The 20,687-nt window shown below is 53.3% G+C and overlaps 1 protein-coding gene across 5 annotated transcripts in view; it reads left to right on the top strand.

Moving 5' to 3' along the window:
* The window catches only part of SLCO2B1 (solute carrier organic anion transporter family member 2B1), a 63,798-nt gene that overhangs the window by 2,818 nt on the left and 40,293 nt on the right, over positions 1-20,687 (top strand). The window contains exons 2-7 of one of the 5 annotated variants that reach the window (XM_036324963.1): positions 5,536-5,833; positions 10,595-10,725; positions 11,900-12,037; positions 14,360-14,522; positions 18,182-18,418; positions 18,646-18,744. In XM_036324963.1, coding sequence (XP_036180856.1) covers positions 5,797-5,833; positions 10,595-10,725; positions 11,900-12,037; positions 14,360-14,522; positions 18,182-18,418; positions 18,646-18,744 — 805 coding nt within the window. In that variant the 5' untranslated portion in view covers positions 5,536-5,796. Of the gene's footprint in view, positions 1-5,535; positions 5,834-6,705; positions 6,727-10,232; positions 10,482-10,594; positions 10,726-11,899; positions 12,038-14,359; positions 14,523-18,181; positions 18,419-18,645; positions 18,745-20,687 lie in introns of those variants that run through there. The other 4 variants (XM_036324964.1, XM_036324966.1, XM_036324965.1 and 1 more) reach the window with 4 other exon arrangements.

Here is a 20,687-nt window from a genome sequence, read left to right as displayed (position 1 = left end):
ACAAAATGATCAAGTTAAAAATTAGCCTGCTATGTATTTGGTCAAATATTTAATTGACTCACCCTAAATGCCTTGGCAGGGCCAGGCCAAATGATTTTGTGGGCCTTCTAGGGCCCAAAGGGCAGGACGTTCCTCACCCCTGATCTAGAGCCAGTCCCATTCTGTGATTCAGAAAAGCCACTGTGCCATCTCTACACCTTGGCTCAGCTTTACCTTCACCTGGAAGCCCCGCCCTCCACCCACATTTCATTCTGGTGAAATTTGCCACTTTCCAATTCCTCCAAACACCAGCTCCCCCAGGAAGCCTTTCAGACCGATTCTCCGCTAGCCGTAGCCTCTCTCCCATATGCTGTTTGACCCTCTCTTTGTGGTTCATCCTTCTCTGTTCCAGGTGTTGTTTCTGTTGCTTTCTCCAGCTCTTCTGGGTTCAAATGTGAGCCAATCCAGGGCAGATGGTGTGGCAAGAGAAAACACCGGCAGCCCTAGGTTCACATGTCAGCTCTGCAGCACTGGCTTCATGAGAATGCAGTGACATGTGCTCGCCCCTTTTAACAGGCGAGGAAACAGATGCTCAGGGAGGGCACGTGACTCGCCCAAGGTCACCCTGCAGGCAAGCAGCAGAGTCGGGGCCAGAATCCAGCCTCTACCTGCGTTGGGCACTTCCCCGATGACTCCAGACAAAGCAAGCTGTTCCCTGGGTGCTAGTGCAGTATGTATGTGGGGAGGAGTTATTTCCTCCCAGGCTGGGCCTTGCCTGCTGAGCCAGATGTCAGGCAGCTGTGAACCAAATGGAGAGCTTGCTTGGACCCCACAATCGGGTGCCAGGCACCCAATGTTCAGTCTGCTTCTGTCCCTTTCTGGGACTCACTTTCTCCCTCTGTACAGTGTTGGCCAAGGTGCTCACTTGCTCCCTTCCTACTCTGAGAAGCTCAGTCTTCTGTCTTTGGAGGGAGCAGTGGAGCAGAGGCCTCTGCTGAGGGCAGGGTCCAGTCTTCCCTTAGTGTTAGGGGCCTTGGCTACCTGTAGGAGGCCTGCCTGGGCCTCAGCCACACCCTAGCGGTGTAGAGGAAGTAAACCCGGCCCCTACCGCCCCCTACCACCCCTATGGCCTGCAGCCCAGAGCCCTAAGCATCAGTGCTTGAAATTACAAAGAACAACACTCGACTCACCAGACTGGGAGCTCCCGGGGGCTGGGGCCTGATTTGATTCACTCCTAAGGCCCCAGAACTCAGAATAGGCTGGGCAGAGGTAGTACTGGGGAAGGCTCAGTACTAAGCTGTCCTCCGTCCTCTTCATGCTTCCCCTCCCCTCATGGCATTCCTCCCCTCCCTCCAACCTGTTTTGAAAGCCTCCTGAAGACTGGAGATTCGTGATATGGAGTGAGGTGGAGTACAACGGGGATCATTGGGAGTAAAGCACAGAGAGTGATGAGCTGGAAGCAGTGGTTGGAGGCCACAGGGCCTGGGCCAATGGCACTTATCTCTGAGCCTCAGGCTCTGAGTTTTAGGCCTAAGGAGACTGGGCTCAGGGCCCACCCTCCCTGTAAGCCCTCATCACTATGTTTAGGGTCATCTTGGGTCTAGATGGGTAGCTGGGGCCAGAACCGGGAACAGAAAGTCCCAGCAAAGGGTCCCTGACCTGGCTTGGAAACCACCAGAAAGTGCTTAGCCCCTTCCCCCACCCTGCATGGATCTCCTTCAAGAAGCAACAGCCGGGAGGCCTGCAACAGCTGGACCTCAAGTAGGTTATTGTTCTCCCAGCAGATCACCCAAGGGTCCTGCTAGGAGGAGGAATTTCCCAAAAATGACAGCCAAGACCTATGCCTTTAAGTCTTCCTCCTCCCTGCCGAGCCCTGCCACTCTGGGGGGACCTGGAGCAGTCAGGGCCCCCACAAGGTCCCCACCCTACCCTGGGGTCCCCCTACAGCCCCCCCATCCCCACTCTGTTTTCTCCCTCATTCAGTTTACCTCAAGTCAACAATCACGATTTTAAGGTGGGCCAGGTCTTGAAAGATGAGAAGCGGTTTGCCCAGGAGGAAGACACTCCGGGATGAGTAAGAGCATGTGCAAGTGCTGAGGGGTGGAAAAAACCACAAGGGATTTGGGGACTGGCAAGCACCACGTGGGGCCAGAGAATAATGTTTACTGGGGGTGAGGAGATGAGACAGAGTGGCGCCCATAGTCCTTGACCTCCTTGAGGCTGAGGCTTCTGTACTCAGGCTTCGGCAGATGGCGTGGGAGGGAGGAGGGGCTGACCATGGTTGAAGACTACAGTGTAACCGGCAGGTCACTTTCCTGTGAGACACTTCTCTCACTTCCAGAGAAGGAAACGGAGGCTGAGAGAGGCTAAATAAGCTGCTCAGGGGCACACAGCCACAGTGTGGCAGCACAAATATTTTAATCCAAAGTCTTTGACCAAGAGGGTTTCAGCAGGGACCCCTGTGGTCCTCCGGGACACAGGGCAGGACAGCTTCTGCTCTGTTGGGTTGATCATTGCCTAACCAGATAAGAGAGGCCAGAAATAACGCAAGGGGGTGATCAGCTCTGCAGCCCAGAGGAAGGGCTGAGGGACCTGTTCCACAAAGGGGGGCTTATGAAGGGAGAGATAGCTGGCCTGGGCCGCAGGAGCGAGGCAGGAAGGCCAGCAGGCCGAGGAAACCCAGGCAATCTAGGCGATAGGAAGAGCTCAAGGCAGGCCCTGGCTTTGATGAGGCTCCCTCCTTCCACCCCAGCACTTGCAGAGAGAGGTATGTGCCATCGTTATGAGGAATGGATTGACCAATACCTGCTGCTGGGAACATTTCCCTTTGCAGGCTTGGGCTGTGGGTGTGTTAGTGCTGGAAGCTGGTGGATTTCCCAAAAACATCCTGGCTCCTTAGTGACAATACACCCCCGCCCCCCTCCACCTTTGGCACCTGAACAGAGTTCCAATATGGTTCCTCCTTTTGCTGTGTTCTCCTCAGTTGAGGCACATGATGGGACTCCTCAGGCTCCCTGGGCAGGCTTACCCACCTGTGGCTTCTGCTACCTTTTTTTCCACACATGCCTCCCAGACTTCCAGAGGTCTGGTTCAAGGTACATCCTCTCATGGGCCCTCCTGAAGCCCATGCTCTTGGATCTCCCCCTGGGTGCCCTGGTGCCACCCCAAACTCACCTTGTCTATGGCTGGACTCACCACCACCCTACAACTCTGGCCCTCAGTGGTGGCATACCCAGACAGAAAGCTGTGCCTCTTCCCTGCCGCCAGGACAACTTGGCCTCTTCACTCCCCATCGCTGCTTTCCCACCAAGCCCTGTCCATCCCACCTCCCCACTGGTGCATCCATGGATAACTCTCCATGTGCCCAGTTCCATTTCCACTCCCTGCCCTGGACCCCACTCCTGCCTTCTCCTTGGTTCTTGTTTGCAGCCTGATTTCTCCACTCTCCCACCTCAGACATGGAGGTCTTCCTAGGAAGCCCAATCGGACCTCATCACTGGACTCAGACCAAATCCAAGCCCTTCCGCCTGGCCCTCCAACTGCTCCAGCCTCCCCTCCTCGCCTTGACCCCAGCATTCCAGCCTTGCCAGACTCCTTGTTCCCTAAGCAGTCTTTGCACTTTCCTACTTCTGCCCTTCTCTCTGATGTTTCTTCCTGTAGGAAGCCTTCCAGAACCTTCCAATCTAGGCTACGGCCTCTACACTGTGTTTCCATAGTCCCAAAACTCCTAGTGTCACATCAGTGAGCACATGTCATTGTGATTCTGTGTTAGGTGTCTGCCCACTCCCATTCCCCTCCTCTGCCCCCCCCCCGCCCCATATCACACACACACACACACACACACACACACACACACACACACACACACACACTGGAAGCTCCCCAGGGGCAGGGACTGGGTCTGCTTGTCTCTGGGTCCCCTGTGGCCTGATTCGGGAAGCTGTCAGCGTGTGTGGAATGAATTTTCTTTCTCACTCTTAAACCAACAGAGACCAACTCTGTCCCTGCCATGGTGACTCTGGGCAAGTCATGGCCCTAGTTGGCTGCTTCCTCACTCCGCAGAGAGTTAAGCAGGCCCTGGCTTCCTCTCTAGCGGACTCCCCAGGCCCAGTGCTATTGTGGGGTCACAGACAGGGAATCCTCCAGGCAGGTGAAGAGGGTCCAGGAAGCAGACCAGGCAGGCACCCCCAAAGAGGCTCCAGCAGGACAAATCGCCACGTGCAGGCCCAGCAGCTTGGACTAGCGGAGTGTTGCCATGTGGGAATGTGGGCCCATTGTTGCCAGATCTGCTAATCTTCCAAGAAAAGAAAACAAAAATCTGGAGTTTTATGTGGAATTTTCTGATTTTTAAATGCTGGAAACTGACTTGTTTAAAAACACTCAACAAGCCAAGCATTGTGCAAGCCCTCCAAAAATGTCCAGGCGTCAGATGCACCCCCGGCAGGGCTACGCATGGCACAACTCCGTAGGGCGTCATTAACCTCAGGATCCACAGCTCACACAGAGGCCGGGCCCTCCCAGTTGTAACCTCTGCCTTATATTTTGTCTCTGCCAGGTCCTTTGATGGTTCTGGTGAAGTGTGAGTGGTGGCGAGTGTGGGGGAGGGACCTTTCCGTCTCTTGCACAGGGAGATGATTAGAAAAAAAAAAAAAAAGGTCTTAGAATGCAGCTGGTGGGGATGGGGTGGGGAGGGAGGAGAAGAGACAGCAGAGGGAGGAACCCAGAGGGATTGGTGTCGCTCAGGGATCAGAAGGAGGTGAGAGAGTAATGCCGGGGCTGAGTCCCCCACAGGAAGGAAACTAAGTTATTCTGAAGCTTAGTGGCCAGACCTGGAAATAGACTCCCTGGTGAGTTGGAGGCAAAGGCTGACAACACTGGTGTTTCAGAGGCATCTTGGAGTGGATCAAGGACGTTATCCTGTGTGACCGTCACACAGGCTTGAGAAGCAAGGCTATGACTCTAGTTTAGAGGCTCAGAGAGATTGAATTGCAGGCCCAAGGTCGTACCAGGTCTAAGTGACTCTAGGTCTTGCTCTCTCTGCTGAGGGGCAGGCTGGAACATTCTAGAGAGAAAGTATCATTGCCTTGTTCCTGCTTTATCCAAGACCTCTCCTTCATCCTCAGGCATTTTTCAGGAGATCCCTCCTGAAAGTTCAAATCTGGGCTTTGATTATGAGTCTTAAGTTCCAACCATTGTCAAGCCCCCTGAACTGGGGTCCACGCGTCCCTCTCACCACACCTCTCTCCAGCCCTGCCCTGAGGCCATCAGAAAAGGGTATTGACTGACCAGTGAACTGACTGACTGACTCATTGTTTAGGTGAAGAATCAGCTGGTAAATTCTAGCCAGTTTGGCTCAGTGGATAGAGTGTCAGCCTGTGGACTAAAGAGTCCCGGGTTTTATTTTGGTCAAGGGCACATGCCCAGGTGGTGGGCTCAATCCCCAGTAGGGGATGTGCAGGAGGCAGGCAATCAGTGATACTCTCTCATCATTGATGTTTCTATCTCTCTCTCCCTATCCCTTCCTCTCTGAAATCAATATATAATATACACACACAGAAGAAGAAGAAGAATCAGCTGGTAGAATGACAGACTGCCCCCGTACAACCACCTTTGACAATCCGGGAAGCCAGGCCAGAAGAAGAAATGGCTCCATGGGGATTATTTTTGCGTTTGTTCTAAGGCCGTTGTTATAGCCACCATCTTGTGGTTGCTGGAGTCAGACAGATCTGGGTTCCAGTCCAGGCTTTTCCATTACCAGCCCAGGGACCCTGGATAAGTCACCTCCCCTCTCTGTGCCTCAGTTTCCTCATCTGTATTATGGAGTCACAGCAGCCCCCTGAAAGGATTGCTATGGGTGAGTGTGCCCAGCTCAGTCTGCCACACAGTGTTGCTCGACTATGGTAGCTCTTAGGATGAGCTCCCCCATCCGAGCCACTTGCTGTGGAGGGTGAGGGATCCTGACCAGGACTGGGTAAGAACCATGACCCAACAGTGCAGGATTTGTGGGTGGAAACAGCAAGGCAAGAATCTTGGGGATAGAGATTCAAAGAATTTGTGGGTACACACTCTGTTGATGGTTTCCCTTGAAAAGCGGATCGGTTTTTCAGGAAGTCCCTATAATAAGCAATCAAGCCATTTGCTTGGTCTGGCCAGTCAGGGAAGAGTAAGAAGGAAAAATGCTCATAAAAACAGTGGAATATCAAAATCCAGTTAACGTGGACATTAAGGTATGGTTTCGGGCTTTTAGTCCCAGCTGAATGTGGGGTGGAAGTGTCCTGGTGGACACTGTCTGCACTGGGAAGTGGGGGGAATCATCCCTGCGTTGGGGTTGAAGAGGCCAGTGGGCACTGCGTCCAAGGCCATGCGGCAGGATTGCAGCTGGAGGAGTCAAACCTGGGCAGTTGCCTCCCAAGACAGTGAGTGTGCTGGAGGGAAGGGGTCAGGCCCTCGGGTCTTACGGTTGACTGGGGCGAGGATGAGAAGGAGAGACAATCCAGGTGGAGTTAACTTGGAAGAGTCAGGTGTGCATGGAAAGGAATGGGATCATTTGGGCCTTGTGGTCTCGTAGGGCTTGAAGTATACTGGGAGAGGGGAGGGCAGTGGTGCTCAGTGGGGCCTGTGATGTGCCAGGCCCGGGCCAGGCACCCTAGATGCCTTATCTCCTTGGAGTAGATGTTGTGTCCTCACTCTGCAGATGAAGAAACAGGCTCAGAAAAATGGAGGGTCTCACTCAGGCTCACGCAGCAGGTCAGTGGTGGTGGGGAGGGCTGGGGTTCAGACTCATGTCTGAGGACTTGGAAACCGGCCATCTGCCTGGGAGTTGCTCTTGGCAGCTGGAAGGTGATGGAGAAAGCAGGCCCCTGAGTCTTTCCAGCAAAGAGCAGGTGGGGAAGGCGGCCCTCCCTCTCAGACAGCTCTCTGAAACCTTGGCCCTCACTACCCCAGAAGCAGCTGGTGAGAGGAAAGATAATTCCTGCCCCTGGATGGGGTAGCTAGAGGCAGACCCTCTGCCTTGTGGACCTACCTCCGGAGTCTGACTGAACTGGTAAACAAGGTCTCAGGGCGACTATTTGACCAGCTTGCTGAGCAGCTGCAGGCAGGTGGCCAAGCGACACCCCAAGTGGACAAGTCTCCTGAAAGGCTAGCCAGACCAGTGACTTGCCAGCAGATGGACACGAGTGGGCCTATGTGAATGACCAGCCACACAACCCACTGACAGGCACGCAGACCCCTTGCCTGCTAGCTATGGAGCTAAGGGCTCCAGCTCTTGGAACAATCCTGACCTTCCTGGGGCCCCCAAACTTGTTTGCCTACCTGGAGAGAAAGGGTCTAGGAGTTTTTACTGGGGTCTGGCTCCCTGCTTTTCCCTTCATTCCTACAGGCCACCCTGCCCAGCCCAGGTTCACTCCCCCAACTGCCCCTCTCCTGTCAAGCCTGGCCCCTGACAGTCTTCAGGGGACAGGAAGGGCCCCAAGGATGTCACAGGAGAAGGACACACAGCCCTGGACTCAGGACCCTCCTCCTGAGGGGAGCTCTGATCTCCGCCAGGGAGTTGGACTGTTTGCTGCCGGTCCCTCCAGAGAGGCCTCAGCCCACAGGAAGGGCTCAGAGGGAACGGACAACCTGCCGGACCAGCCCCACTTAGTGGCCAACTGACCACACAATACACTGACTCATGGTCTCAGAACCCAGGGGTCAGGCCAGTGCTTCCCTCTTCTGCTCAGAGGCTCAGGCTGTGGAACGGGCCACAGGAAGGTGGACGGTTCTGAGCTGGTCCACTGACCTCCTGTCTCTCTCCCTCATCTATCCCTTGGGTTTCTTTCAGAGCTGGGCCTCCAGGTCAGTGACTTCTGTCTGCCCAGCCTCGGCTCCAGCCCTTCACCTGCCCAGCCTGGCCCTTTGGCACTGCTGTCTTCCAGGTGCCTGGCTAGGTTTGCTTGGGCTGGTGCACTGTGCTTCTTCCCCTCATCAAACCTGTACAAGGAGCATCGAGCGATGGTGAGATTAACACCTGAGCTTGAGTCCCTGCACCAGTGTCACCCAGCAGAGCTAGTTACCGCTGAGCATCGGTGCCCTCCTCAGAAGCAGAGAGACAATGAAAGCACCAAAGGCACTGATTGTGGAGAGCCTGCACGAGCAGGGAGAGCATGTGGCGCAGCCCCTGCACTAGTGGCTCACCGGTCTCTGCTGGTGAGAGCCCTGGGGCTTGGAAATGGCCCCGCGATATCCTCTGGGAGAGATTGTTAGGAGCCCTTCAGCGAGCTTTGCAGTTTCCCTTGCTGCCCTTCACTAAGCCAACCCCTCAATTCCTCCCTGTCAGGTGTCACTTTTGTTTCAATATCTCCTGTTTCCTCTGAGTGTTGATGCCCCAAGAAGGCACTCCTCCCCAGCCACACACACTTTCATTTCCTCCGTCAAGCGCCTCTAGCTATTTGAATGGACAATTCTCCAGAGAAGATGTACAGACGGCCAGCAAGCACATGAAAAGATGCTCAACATCAGTAGCCCTTGGGGGAATGCAAATCAAAACCACATGAGATATCCCTTCACACCCACAAGAATGCTATCATCAAAAAGACAGCTAATAATAAGTACTGACAAGAATGCGGAGAAATTGAAGTCATCATACACTGTTGGCAGGATGAAATGGTGCAGCCACTCGGGAAAACAGTTTGATAGTTCCTCAGAAAGTTAAACATAGAGTTACCATATGACTCAGGAATCCCACGCCTGGCTATATACCCAGGAGAACTGAAAACATATGTCTAAGTAAAAATCTGTACATGAATGTTCAGAGTACCTAAAACAATTCAGATGTCCATCAACAGATGACTGAATGAACAAAATGTGATCTGTGCATACAATGGAATATTATTCAGCCATCAAAAGGAATGAAGTACGGATGTATGCTATAACATGCAAGAACCTCGAAAGCTGTGCTAAGTGAAAGAAGCCAGTCACAAAAGACCACATAGTATATTATTTCATGGATATGAATGTATATGAAATACCTGGAATAGGCAAACCCAGAGAGCCAGAAATTAGATTAGTGGTTGCCACTAATGGAGGATGGAGAAATGGGGAGTGACTGCTAATGGGTATGGGATTTCTTAGTGGGGTGATGGAAACCCCACTGGAATTAGTGGTGATGGTATCTAACTTTCTGACTATACTAAAGACCACTGAATTGTGTACTTTAAAGGGATGTATGTTATGGCATGTGAATTATATCTCAATTTTAAAAAATTTCCTAAGGCTCCCAGGTTCCTAGCGCGAGGAGTGCAAACCTCCTGCTGGGGCAGTTCCCGGCCTCTGGAGCCCCCTCCCCGAGTTTGCCTTCAGGCCTGGCGGAGGTGTCCTCAGATCAGTTTCCAGGCTCCAGAAGGAGCCTATTGAATGAGAGGAAACTCCTGCAGGTTGAGAAGCAATGAAACAATGGAGGAGGCTCCCCGCAGGAAGCGGAGCCCCAGGGGCAGGAAGGCCAAGGAGGCCTGGGCTGCCAGAAGGTACAGGGGGTTTCCATCTAAGCCAGGGGTGGAGTGTCCCAAGGCCGGACTTCTGGTTCCCCGTTGCGATTAAACCTCAGAAGACCCTAGGACAGTGGTTCTCAACCTTGGCTGCACATTAGAATCACCTGGGAATCTTTTTAAAATCCTGATTTCTGGGCCTCATCCTCCGGAAATTCTGTTTCTTTGTTACTAATGTTGTGGCCTCACCCCATAACGAAGAAACAGAATTTCCGGAGGATGAGGCCCAGAAATCAGGATTTTAAAAAGATTCCCAGGTGATTCTAATGTGCAGCCAAGGTTGAGAACCACTGTCTTAGGAGATGCTTCTGAAGGGGTTCCCCTTCCTCTCAAGACAGTGAGTGGGGTATTGACATGATTGCCGTGGCTGCCATGGGAGAAAACGGACATGTGTGATGGGGCTTGTGTCCCGTTCTACCGCCTCTCTGCCTCCTGAGTCATCACACCACTTGGGGCCTCAGTTTGGGGCGGGGGGAGTATGTTAAATAGGATGACCTCTGAGGGCCCTCTCTGTGCCAATCAACAACATGGGTTGATACATGATTTGGGGATTGGGCTGGTTCGCTCTGTGATGCCATGCAGGGTGCTCTCCTATGGAGGTGTTGGTATTTATTCCAAACTGGCCCCCAGGATAAGTCTTTATGCCCTGACCATGCACCTAGCCAGGCCCCTGCAACCTGGCCCCAGATGTCTGATCTTAGGCTAAGCCAGACAGACCCAGACACAGACTCTGTTTCCTGGGGCACCAGTATGTCACTGCTTAGGCCCAAGGCGGGCTGAGACTGTGCGTCCCCACCACTGGGGCCACTGCTCGAAGGTTGTGTCATGGTGAGCAGCGTCTCCCTAGAAGGCAAGTTTATGCTAGGAATGGAACGAAGGTGTGAAATAGGTGGTCCCAGTCAGGAGCTGGCCAAAGTGGGCACATGGAGTACACACCCTCTAGCACCTGGGACTCAGGAGTCTGAAGGCGCTAAGGTTCGTTGACTCTCAGATCCTAACCAACCCCTGAAATACCGTGGACTACCTGGGTCAGGGCCATTCTCTGGGATCCCATCTTCACTCTGACCCTCTGGCTGCCTGTCCCACAGGGCCAGTGGGTATGGAGCCCCAGATGACAGACAAGGACACCAAGGCCATGATGGGCACAGAAGACACACCTGGAGACAAAGCCAGCCCAGACTCTCAGGACTTGCGGCCAAGTGTGTTCCACAGCATCAAGGTACTTCTCAGGGCCTGGCGGCGGCAGGGCCAGCCAAACCTGGCAGAGAAATCTCTGCCACTTGCCGGCTGTGTAACACCAAGCAAGTTGCTGCCTTCCTGAGCCTCAGTTTCCTCATCTGTAGAATGGGTGGCCGTGAGAATCAAAGGGATGATCTATGAAAGCACTTAGCTTGGTTTGGGGCACAGGGAAGATGCCCAGCACAAGTTCTCCCCTTCCAGAAATGAAAAGGGGCTGCTCTGTGATGATAGGAGACCAGTTTCTCTACCCTTCATTTCCCTAGAGTGGAAGAGAAGGGCCCCAGGGATCCTGAACCTGTGTGGCACAGGCAGCCTCAATATTCAAGCACCCACTGGTACCTACAGGGTGCCAGGCCCTGTGCCAAGTGCTGTCTCCACATGATCTCATTTAGTTCTCACAGAAACACTGGGGATGGGCGGGGGGGGGGGGGGGGGGGGAGGCGGGGAGAAACATTGCCCTTGTTGTACACAGGGACACCAGACTCAAAAGAACAGAGTGAATGTTATTAAGCTTTGGCATAAAAACTCTAGTTTTTAATTCTCTGAGGCTAGGGTTTTTTTCCTCTTAGGAATTCTGCCATTTTTTTTTAGGAAGCAGGAGGGGATGTTTGAGGTGGGGCTGGGTAGAGTGGGGTGAGCAGCTTGGGGATTTGGTGGGTACAGGCTGTCTCCCAGGGGAGCTCTGGGGGGAGGTGGGTGGGGGTTGGAGAAGGACCTGGGATAGCTTCCAGGAGGAAGGGGAGGGGGGTGGTCCGGTCCAGCTCGAGGAGCTCTGAGGATCCGAGGGGCCTCTCACCAGTCTAGGCCCATGAAGACCCTCCTTTCAGTCACATGGGTTACTTGAGACCCCAGCTGAGGGTACCCTGACAGCTTTTCATTTGTGTGAGAAGCTATGGCTACTCCAATAACACTCTCTCTCTCTCTCTCTCTCTCTCTCTCTCCCTCTCCCCATCTCTCCTGTTCTTGACTCTCCCTTACTCTCTCCTCCTGTGTGTATGTCCCCCTGACTGTTTCCCCATCTCTATTCCTTGCTCCTCTCATGGCCTTACGCTCCCTCTTTCCCCAACTCCATCTCTGTCTCCCCACGCCTCTATCTCCCCACTGCCTCCCTGTCCCTCTGCCCACTGCATCGCTGCGGCCCCTCCCTCCGGCAGTTCTTCGTCCTGTGCCACAGCCTGCTGCAGCTGGCACAGCTCATGATCTCCGGCTACCTCAAGAGCTCCATCTCAACGGTGGAGAAACGCTTTGGCCTCTCCAGCCAGACCTCCGGGCTGCTGGCTGCCTTCAATGAGGTACTGGCCCTGCCCCAGCCACAGGGGTGGATGGGAGGTAGACTCGCACTCCCACCAGCCCCCATCCTCCTCTCTCACTAACGAGTCCAACATACATCCTTCCCCTCCCAGTACCTGCAGGCTTCCCCATCACAGCTGCCTCCCAAATCCTCCTTAGAGATTCCTGTGTTGTCTTGGCCAACAAAGGGACAAGCCACGTGTTAGGACAAGGCCTAATGAGAAGACCTCCCCCACCCTGTACAGTCACAGTATTGGCAATCCTGCCCTTGGGGGCCCTTTCGTGGGGGTATTTTAGAGCTAGCCACTGTCCCCATATCCACCCCCTCTCCCTTTCACTCTCCTTCCCTTTCAGGCACCTGGCTATTCCCTGTCCCACGAAGGAATCAGAGGAAGTCATTTCAACGATAGTGAGAGAGGGTTACTTTAGGTCAGAGGCAGGACTTTGGAACCTCGGGGTGGTTGGGGCGAGGTTGATACCAGAGCAGGATGTATCATCCTCAGAGATGTCCAGGGATCCAGGGCCTCTGCCTCTGGGGCCAACAGTCAGGGAGGAGGAGATAAACTGCTTTGTGTGGATTTGGAGATCAGAGTCCAGCCGTGCCAGCCGATCCCACACCAGATGTCCGGAGAAGGCCACTGTCCAGAAGTCACTCTCTTTCTTCCCCAGCCCCGGCAGATTCCTGCGAAATCCTCTCCCCGCTGGGTGATGTGTCACATTCCTCCCAAACCAAATTTTGCCAGCTCCACAGCGTTCCCAGATGTCCCTTACACCCCACCTCCAGACCTCAGGGGAGGGCAAGAAAAAGTCATTGTCTAGCTCAGGGACCGCGGTCAAGCCACTGTCTCTGGGCCTCCATGTCCCATCTAAACAATGGAGAGTGGCTGTCCTTCTGCTGTACGTGGTGGGAATGGCACCAGGTGCTAGGCGGTTGGGGACAGACCAGACCTGGGTTCAGCTCGGTGCTTGGGTTCTGGCTGGGAAAGAATTCAGAGCCAAGACTCCAACTATAAGAGAACGTTTATTTGGCAAATCACAGAGGTAGAAAAGGTAATTCCTAGAAGAAATGGTCTTAGGAAACAAGTTATAAAGGAAGGGGCCTTGGAGATTGGGAGTGAGGAACCGAATAGTAACTCGCCTGTGGGGGAGAGGGAGAGGGAAACGGAAGGGAAAGAGTAAGGGAGTGCTCCTGGGAGACTGGGCTGGGTGCTCCAGCCTAAGATTTAAGGGTGGAGATTTTAGGGGAGGTCTGGGGGGAAAGCTCAATAGAATACTCAGCAGCTTTCCAGGTGTCCTTCCAGGATCTAGTCTCCACTAACTGTTTGGCGCCGGGGAGTGCGGGGGGGGGGGGGGGGGCTGTCATTATCCAATGCAGCTGGTCCCGAGGGCAGCCATGGGGTCGCTGTCCTGGTTTTGCTACTTTTCTGGTCCTTGAGCTGAAATACAACTGAGGCCTCGATGTTATCTCTAGTGAGGAAAGGTGAGGGGGTCCAAACCATATGACCTTCTCCAAACATCTGGTGGGGGAGCAGCTGGCACAGCTGGACTCTCTGATCTCCAAATCCACACAAAGCAGCTTATCCAAATCCATCCTACAATTGTCCTTTGCTGGGCTTTCCACCTGGTGACCTTCTGTACGTGACCCATTGTCCTTCCTCTGCTCATGTCCGTCTAACTGCCTCCCGCACCTCTCAGGGTCAGTCCTCCTCCCAGCGCTCTACTGATACTGCCCGACTCCACCAGCAAGGAGCCTGGGGCTCAGGGCGAGGCCCTCACCCACAGTCAGCAGCCAGGAAGCAGTGGAGTGGGATACACACCTCAGAGGCTGACAGAGGAGCTTGCTTTTCACTTTCAAGCTCTCGTCCCCTCCAGTGCCCATATCCCAGGATTTTGATTCCAAGCCTTAGTCATCTGGGTTCAGACTTTCGTTATTCGTTTCTCTCATTCATGACATCTCAGAAATCAAAACCCCTTTCCTTGACTGCCCCCTTCATGCTCTAATATGGCAGTGATTTCCAACCTTTTCATTTCAAGGCACTCAAAGTAAAATTCTGGGGCACACCTGTTGGACATCGCTGTAATATGGGATCCAACCCATGCTCCAGAATGGAATTGAACTTCTAACCTTGTCCACTCTGCCCTCATTTCTCTCCCCTAATGGGGTAGTGGGGCCTTTCCTAGGAGGACCCAGAATCTGATTCTTATGTAGTCTACTAGTCCATTATACAGATGGGAACACTGAGGTTGGCAGTAGAGGCACGGATGGTGTAGACCTCAGCTCTGGGTTCTACTCCACACTAATGGGTCCCCTCATCCTTCTGCAGGTGGGGAACACAACTCTGATTGTGTTTGTGAGCTATTTTGGCAGCAGGGTACACCGACCCCGACTGATCGGCTGTGGAGCTATCCTTGTGGCCCTGGCGGGCCTGCTCATGACCCTCCCACACTTCATCTCGGAGCCATACCACTACGACCGCACCAGCCCCGGTAAGAGCGGGAGGGGCTGGGCAGGAGGTGGACGTGAGGAGCAGCATTACAGTGCACCAGGGCCCATCCCCAAGCCTTCATTCTGGCCTTGCTCCCCAGGACACTTCCCCACCCCACCCCCACTGCCTCCCTCATCCCAGTTTGGTCCTGGGGAGTGGGGTAGGGTGCAGTCCTGGGGCAAGGCTCTCTGGGCCACTCTTGGTGAGGGCCTGTTTGTATGTCACTGCTTCTTTTGAGGCAAATGTACACCACAGTCTACTTTGGGGCCTGGCAGTAGTAGGTCCTCAGGCAATGTCTGTGGAATAATAACAGTATCACACAGCCCTTACTATACACTAGACACTGTTCTTAGCACTTCTGATGTATTCATGCATTTAATCTTCACAAGAAGCCAAGATGCTGATGAAAGAAAGAATGAATGAGGGAAGAAACAACCTGAAAGATGAAAAATGGATGCCTGTCCCTTAGAGAACAACCCAAGCAGCCTTAGCATTTGCTCATTCCTTCTTTCTCCCATCCACCCATTTACCCATCCACCCACCACCCACCACTCACCACTCCGCATTTTACAATGCTCTGAGCGGGTGCTATCATCCTATTTTACAAGCAAGGGAACTGAAGCTCAGGGAGGGAGGGACTTCCCCAAGGCGCACAGCTACCAGAGCTATGACACACCCAGAACCCTTGCTCTGAATTACTGAATTATTCTGGTTCTAAATTCTGCATTTCTGTAGAACTTCCATAGTAGGAGACCTTTGAAAAATGAGGAAATGGAGACTCAGAGGGCTGAAAGGGTCAGTCTTCAGCCCGGGCAGCCTCGATGTGTTGTAGGTGACGGGAACGGCACCAGGTGTTAGACTGGTGGGGTCAGACCAGACCTGGGTTTAGCAACCTCGGTACTTGGGTTCTGGCTAGTAAAGAATTCAGAGCCAAGACCAAAGCTGTACGAGAACATTTATTTGATAAATCACAGAGGTAGAAGAAGTAATTCCTAGAAGAAATGGGCTTAGGAAATAAGTTATGGAGGTAAAGGAAGGGTCCTTGGAGCTTGGGAGTGAGGAAGCTAATGGTAACACATGGGGGCGGGGGGAGGGGGGGCAGACTGAGAGGAGGAAAGGGAAAGGCATAGGCATGCTCCCCGGACGGAGAGCTGCACTGGGTCCTCCTTCCTAAGGGTTTAAGGGTGGAGAATTTATGGAAGGTCCCAGGGGAAGATCTTTTTTTTAAAAAAAAAATTATATATATATATATTTATACACACACACACACACACACACACACACACACACACACACACTAGAGGCCCAGTGCACGGATTCGTGCACTGGTGGGGTCTCTTGGCCTGGCCTGTGGGGATTGGGTGAAATTGGCTCTCTGACATCCCCTGAGGGGTCCCAGATTGTGAGAGGGTGCAGGCCAGGCCGAGGGACCCCACTGGTGCATGCACCCGGGCCTCTAGTATGCATATAAGATCTTTGATTAATCTCTTCACTCCCTCCCCCCAGCCCCCAGCCCCCTTCCCTCTGAGATTCATCAGTCTGTTCCATGCCTTCATGCCTGTGCATTGAGCGTCTGCCTGCTGGTGGTCTGTGCATGTCATAGTTACCGATCGAAAGGTCAAATGGTCGAACAGTCACTTAGGCTTTTATATATAGAGATATTTTATTGATTTCAGAGAGGAAGGGAGAGGGAGGGAGAGATAGACATATCAATGATGAGAGAGAATCATGGATTGGCTGCCTCCTGCATGGCCCCGCATTTGGGGATCGAGCCTGCAACCCAGGCATGTGCCTGACTGGGAATCGAACCAGGACCTCCTGCCTGGTTGATAGGTTGATGCTCAGCCACTGCCATACCAGCTGGACTACAGTCTTTCCTATCAGGCCCTTTCCAAAAAAGTGTTTGATGACTTAAAATTGAGGCTTGCCCTTGCTCTTGAAGGGGTCATAGTCAGGTCAGGAAAATAGAAAGCAGTAGGTGGTTGATCAAGGCAGGCTGGAGCCAGCAAAGCCCCACTGGAGAGCAGAATATTAGTTTCAGGAGTTTGGGGAGTGGATTAGCTCACTGAGGCTGCCCTGACAAACTACCCCAGCTGGGCGGCTCAAACAACAGAAGTTCTCTCCCATATCCGGAGGCTGGAAGTCCAGGATGAAGGTGTCGGCAGGGCTGGTTTCTCCTGAGGCCTCTCCTTGGCTCCTCCCCGTGTCCTCTGGTGACTGACCCTGCCTAGGTGTCTGTGTCCTAATCTCATATCACAGTGGTTCTCAACCTTGGCTGCACATTAGAATCACCTGGGAATCTTTTTAAAATCCTGATTTCTGGGCTTCATCCTCCGGAAATTCTGTTTCTTTATTATGGGGTGGGGCCACAACATTAGTAACAAAGAAACAGAATTTCCGGAGGATGAGGCCCAGAAATCAGGATTTTAAAAAGATTCCCAGGTGATTCTAATGTGCAGCCAAGGTTGAGAACCACTGTCTTATCAGGACACTAATTGCCAGGGGAAGATCTTAATAGAACATGCAGCAGCTTTCCAGGTGTGTCCTTTCAGGGTCTGGTCTCCACTGATTGACTGGCCAGCACCAAGGCTGCTAGGGGTCATTATCCAATGCAGCTGGTCCTGAGGTCAGCCATGGAGTCGCTAGTCTAGTTTTGTTTCTTTTCTGGGCCCGGAGCTGAAATACAACTGAGGCCGAAGTGTTAACTCTAGGGAGGAAAGGTGAGGGGGTCCAAACCTCATGACCAGTGATATGCTAGGGGAGGAAAGGTCACCCTGGGGGCGAGGTCCCACCCTGCAATTGTCCTTTGCTAGGCCCTGGGCTTTCTGCCCTGGTGACCTTCTGTAGCTGGCTCACTGTCCTCGCTTTGCTCACGTCTGTCTAACTGCCCACCACAGATGGAAGGTCTGGATTGTTAACCTTGGTTCATGCAGCTTTTCCTCAGCCCCAGTTCCTGGAAAGGGCTGGACAGGCCGCAGAGGGAAGGCCACTTCTGCACCCATATTTGGGATAATAATAGCATGAGGGTCTTACGTTTGCTCACCAAATATTGGTTAGTTCCAGGGAAAAAATGTCTGGTACTAAATTAAGAAATGCCCTTTAACTGCACTTTACATCTGTGTCCCGAGCTGACACTGAGTCCTCCTCAGAATGAAGGCCAAGGGTCCTGGACCCCTCCACAATCCAGCCCCCGTATCCCTCCCCTGCCAGCCCTCCCTTCAGCCCCGGCCTTGCCCCTCACACTCTGGGGCCAGCAGTGCTGAACTTCCTAAGCCCCCGGGTTTGCAATGTACACTGACCTGGAATAGCCCTCCCCAAGTTCTTTTTCTGGAAACTCTTGTTTGTTCATCTCAACCCAGTTCAAACTCGACCTCCTTTGACAGCCCCACCCCACCAGAGAGCACATACCTCTGCTCAGGAAGTTAGCATACGGTGGTTTAAGAGCAAGGACTCAGAGCTGGGCTGCCTGGGTTCGGATCCTGACCCCACCCTTGCTAGTTGCTGCCTGAGCTTCAGTTTCCTCACCTAAGGGTAATGAGAGCAATCATCCCTGGGGTTTGTTGTGATTGAAATACACAAGCCCTGAGATCAGTACCTTGCATCCAGGAAGTGCTGTATAAAAGTCTTAGCTATTCTCATAATATTTTTCTCACCTCTCAGGGGACATGCCACAGGACTTCGAGGCTTCCCTGTGCCTGACCACAACCTCGGCCCCTGCCCCGACCCCCTCCAATGGCAGTAGCTGTTCCAGCTACACGGAGGCCCAGCACCTGGCCGCGGTGGGAATAATGTTCATGGCACAGACCCTGCTCGGTGTGGGCAGCGTGCCCATCCAGCCCTTCGGCATCTCCTATATCGATGACTTTGCCCATGGCAACAACTCTCCCCTTTACCTTGGTGAGGAGTGGTACCACCCTTCGGGCTCTGAGGGCGGGCCAGGCTCAGAGGCCTGGAGTGAGTGGGGTTGGAGGGGCAGCCTCTGTCCCATGTGGCCAGTGGAAGTTCAGAGTAGCCCTGGACATTTCCCAGGCTCAACCCGGGGAGACAGGCTGCTTTTGCCCAGTGGGCACTGCCCTGCAGGGAAGCCAGGGTCAGGATGGCCTAACCTAGGTTTTGTGTTGCAGGGATCCTGTTTGCAGTGACGATGATGGGGCCAGGCATGGCCTATGGGCTGGGTGGCCTCATGCTGCGCCTTTATGTGGACATTGACCGAATGCCAGAAGGTGAGCCCCAAGGGCACACAGCTGTCCCCAGGGGCACAGGGATGCTAGCTAACTGACTGTTGGTCTCCCAGGAGACACTGAGCCAGGTGCAGATCCCAGCAATTCCACTGACCTTGGACATGCTTCTTAACCTCTCTCTTTTCTCATCTTTGAGATAGACTCTGTCCTGTCTACCTCCCAAAGGTGCAATCAGAATCCAGTGAGATGATGGAGATAAGCTGTAAAGCGCCATCAGATAAGGAACTATGATTGTTGTCGCTGTTATTATCATGTCTTCACCTTGTTCCATCCCTGAGTCCCCCAGATCCCCAGCCCTGTGGGCAGACAGGGGTGCATACTCTCTTAGCCTGTGGGGAGCTCCCATCTTTAGGGGGAGAAGACCCAGGTGAAGCAGAGAGGACACTGGCACATCAGAGAAAATGTTTGGAGCAGAACTCAGCCCTCTTGGGCCTCTCTCCGATGAATTTACTGGGTGGTCTCTAAGGACCCTTGTAGTGTTGTGGAGCGCGAGCGACAGAATGACCAGAACTACAGACGGATCAGGATTTAGAGAGCCTTTACTGACTGGCCAGTGTCCGCGCCTCCACTCGGGAAGCCCAAGAGAGAAGCGGCCCCGACCACCTGCAGAGTCCAATATTTAAAGGGGACAGATACATCCGTGCTCAGGTTCCCATAGCAGGCAAAGCCAAGTTACAGAAGCTCATTGCGTAGTTTTAGCCAAGCTATTCATCATCCTCCTGTTATTCATTTCTGGGTAACTTAAAGGTCAGGACTGTTCTTAATTTTGATCTGTTCTTTGTGGGCCGTTGCTCAGGTGCGTTGATCTGTTTGTTCTTTGTGGGCCGTTGTTCAGGTGTGTGCGCTCAGTTCCTAGAGACTTTGCACAGGCTGTCAAGCGGCTGAGGTGGCTAGGTCATTAAGCAGGCCTAAAAATTTTCCTACTCTGCAACACTAGTTCTGACCACCTCAGAGTTTGGGAACCTGTGTTGAGGGCACCAGGTAGTAGTCAGAGGGGGCCAAGGGGTGGGACCGGAACTTGGTATGAAGGCAAACAAGAGGGAGGAGTTTGGGGGGTCCTGACGCTCTGGTGCCCTGTGGCATCTCAGCTGCCTGCTTGTCACACCAAGCAGTTCTGAGCCCCAGCTATGCCTTTTGCCTTCTGCTGCTCAGAAGTCCTGTCCCTTACCTGGAGAGTTTCCAGGAAGCCCTAGAAGCCTCAGGTGATAGACGTAGGATTAGGTGGACATGCAGATTCTGCTCTTGCTCTCTGGTTCTGCTCAATGATGCCTCCAGCCAGGACAGGTCTGGGCAGCTCTGAACAAGAGTCACTAGGACCGCCCCGCCCTACCCCACCAGGCCTCCCTTTCTGCTAGAAAACTGGGCCTGGGAGCCAAGTGGGACTTCTGGTTGCACTTAGCTCTCTCTCTCTCTCTCTTGAAGTATAACTCATGGGAGTCAGGCCTCCCTAGGTTCCTAAGACACCCCCCAGCTCTTTTGGCATCATCCTGCAGATGTGGCACCTCCACAGACAGATGTGAATTCCTAGTCATTCTTTCTCTCTGGGGAATTTCATGGGGTGGGTGGATCACGTCCACTGCAGGCACAGACTGGTATGTGAGAAGTGGAGGAGTTGGGGAGCTACATGTGTGAACTCTCACCAGCCTGGCACAGGAACAAGGGGGGGTAATAAGTGGAGGAGGGCATCAGTGCTAAAGCCAACTCCATTCCCAGCTTTACAGATACATTTGCTGAGTGCCAACTGTGTACCCAGGCCTCTGCCCAGGAGGCCTCGGGATCAGCTACCTGGGAACCAGTCTGACTCATGAGGCTGCATCCATCTGTAATAATAAAAGGGTAATATGCTAATTAGAACGGATGTCCTTCTGGACGACCTTCCGGATGAAGCTGGGGCTGCTAAGGAAGCCCGGGTCCTGGGTGCCAGA

The sequence above is a fragment of the Myotis myotis genome, unplaced genomic scaffold, assembly GCF_014108235.1.
Source record: "Myotis myotis isolate mMyoMyo1 unplaced genomic scaffold, mMyoMyo1.p scaffold_m19_p_10, whole genome shotgun sequence".
NCBI classification, from domain to species: domain Eukaryota; kingdom Metazoa; phylum Chordata; class Mammalia; order Chiroptera; family Vespertilionidae; genus Myotis; species Myotis myotis.
This window is presented reverse-complemented; position numbering and strand designations above follow the sequence as displayed.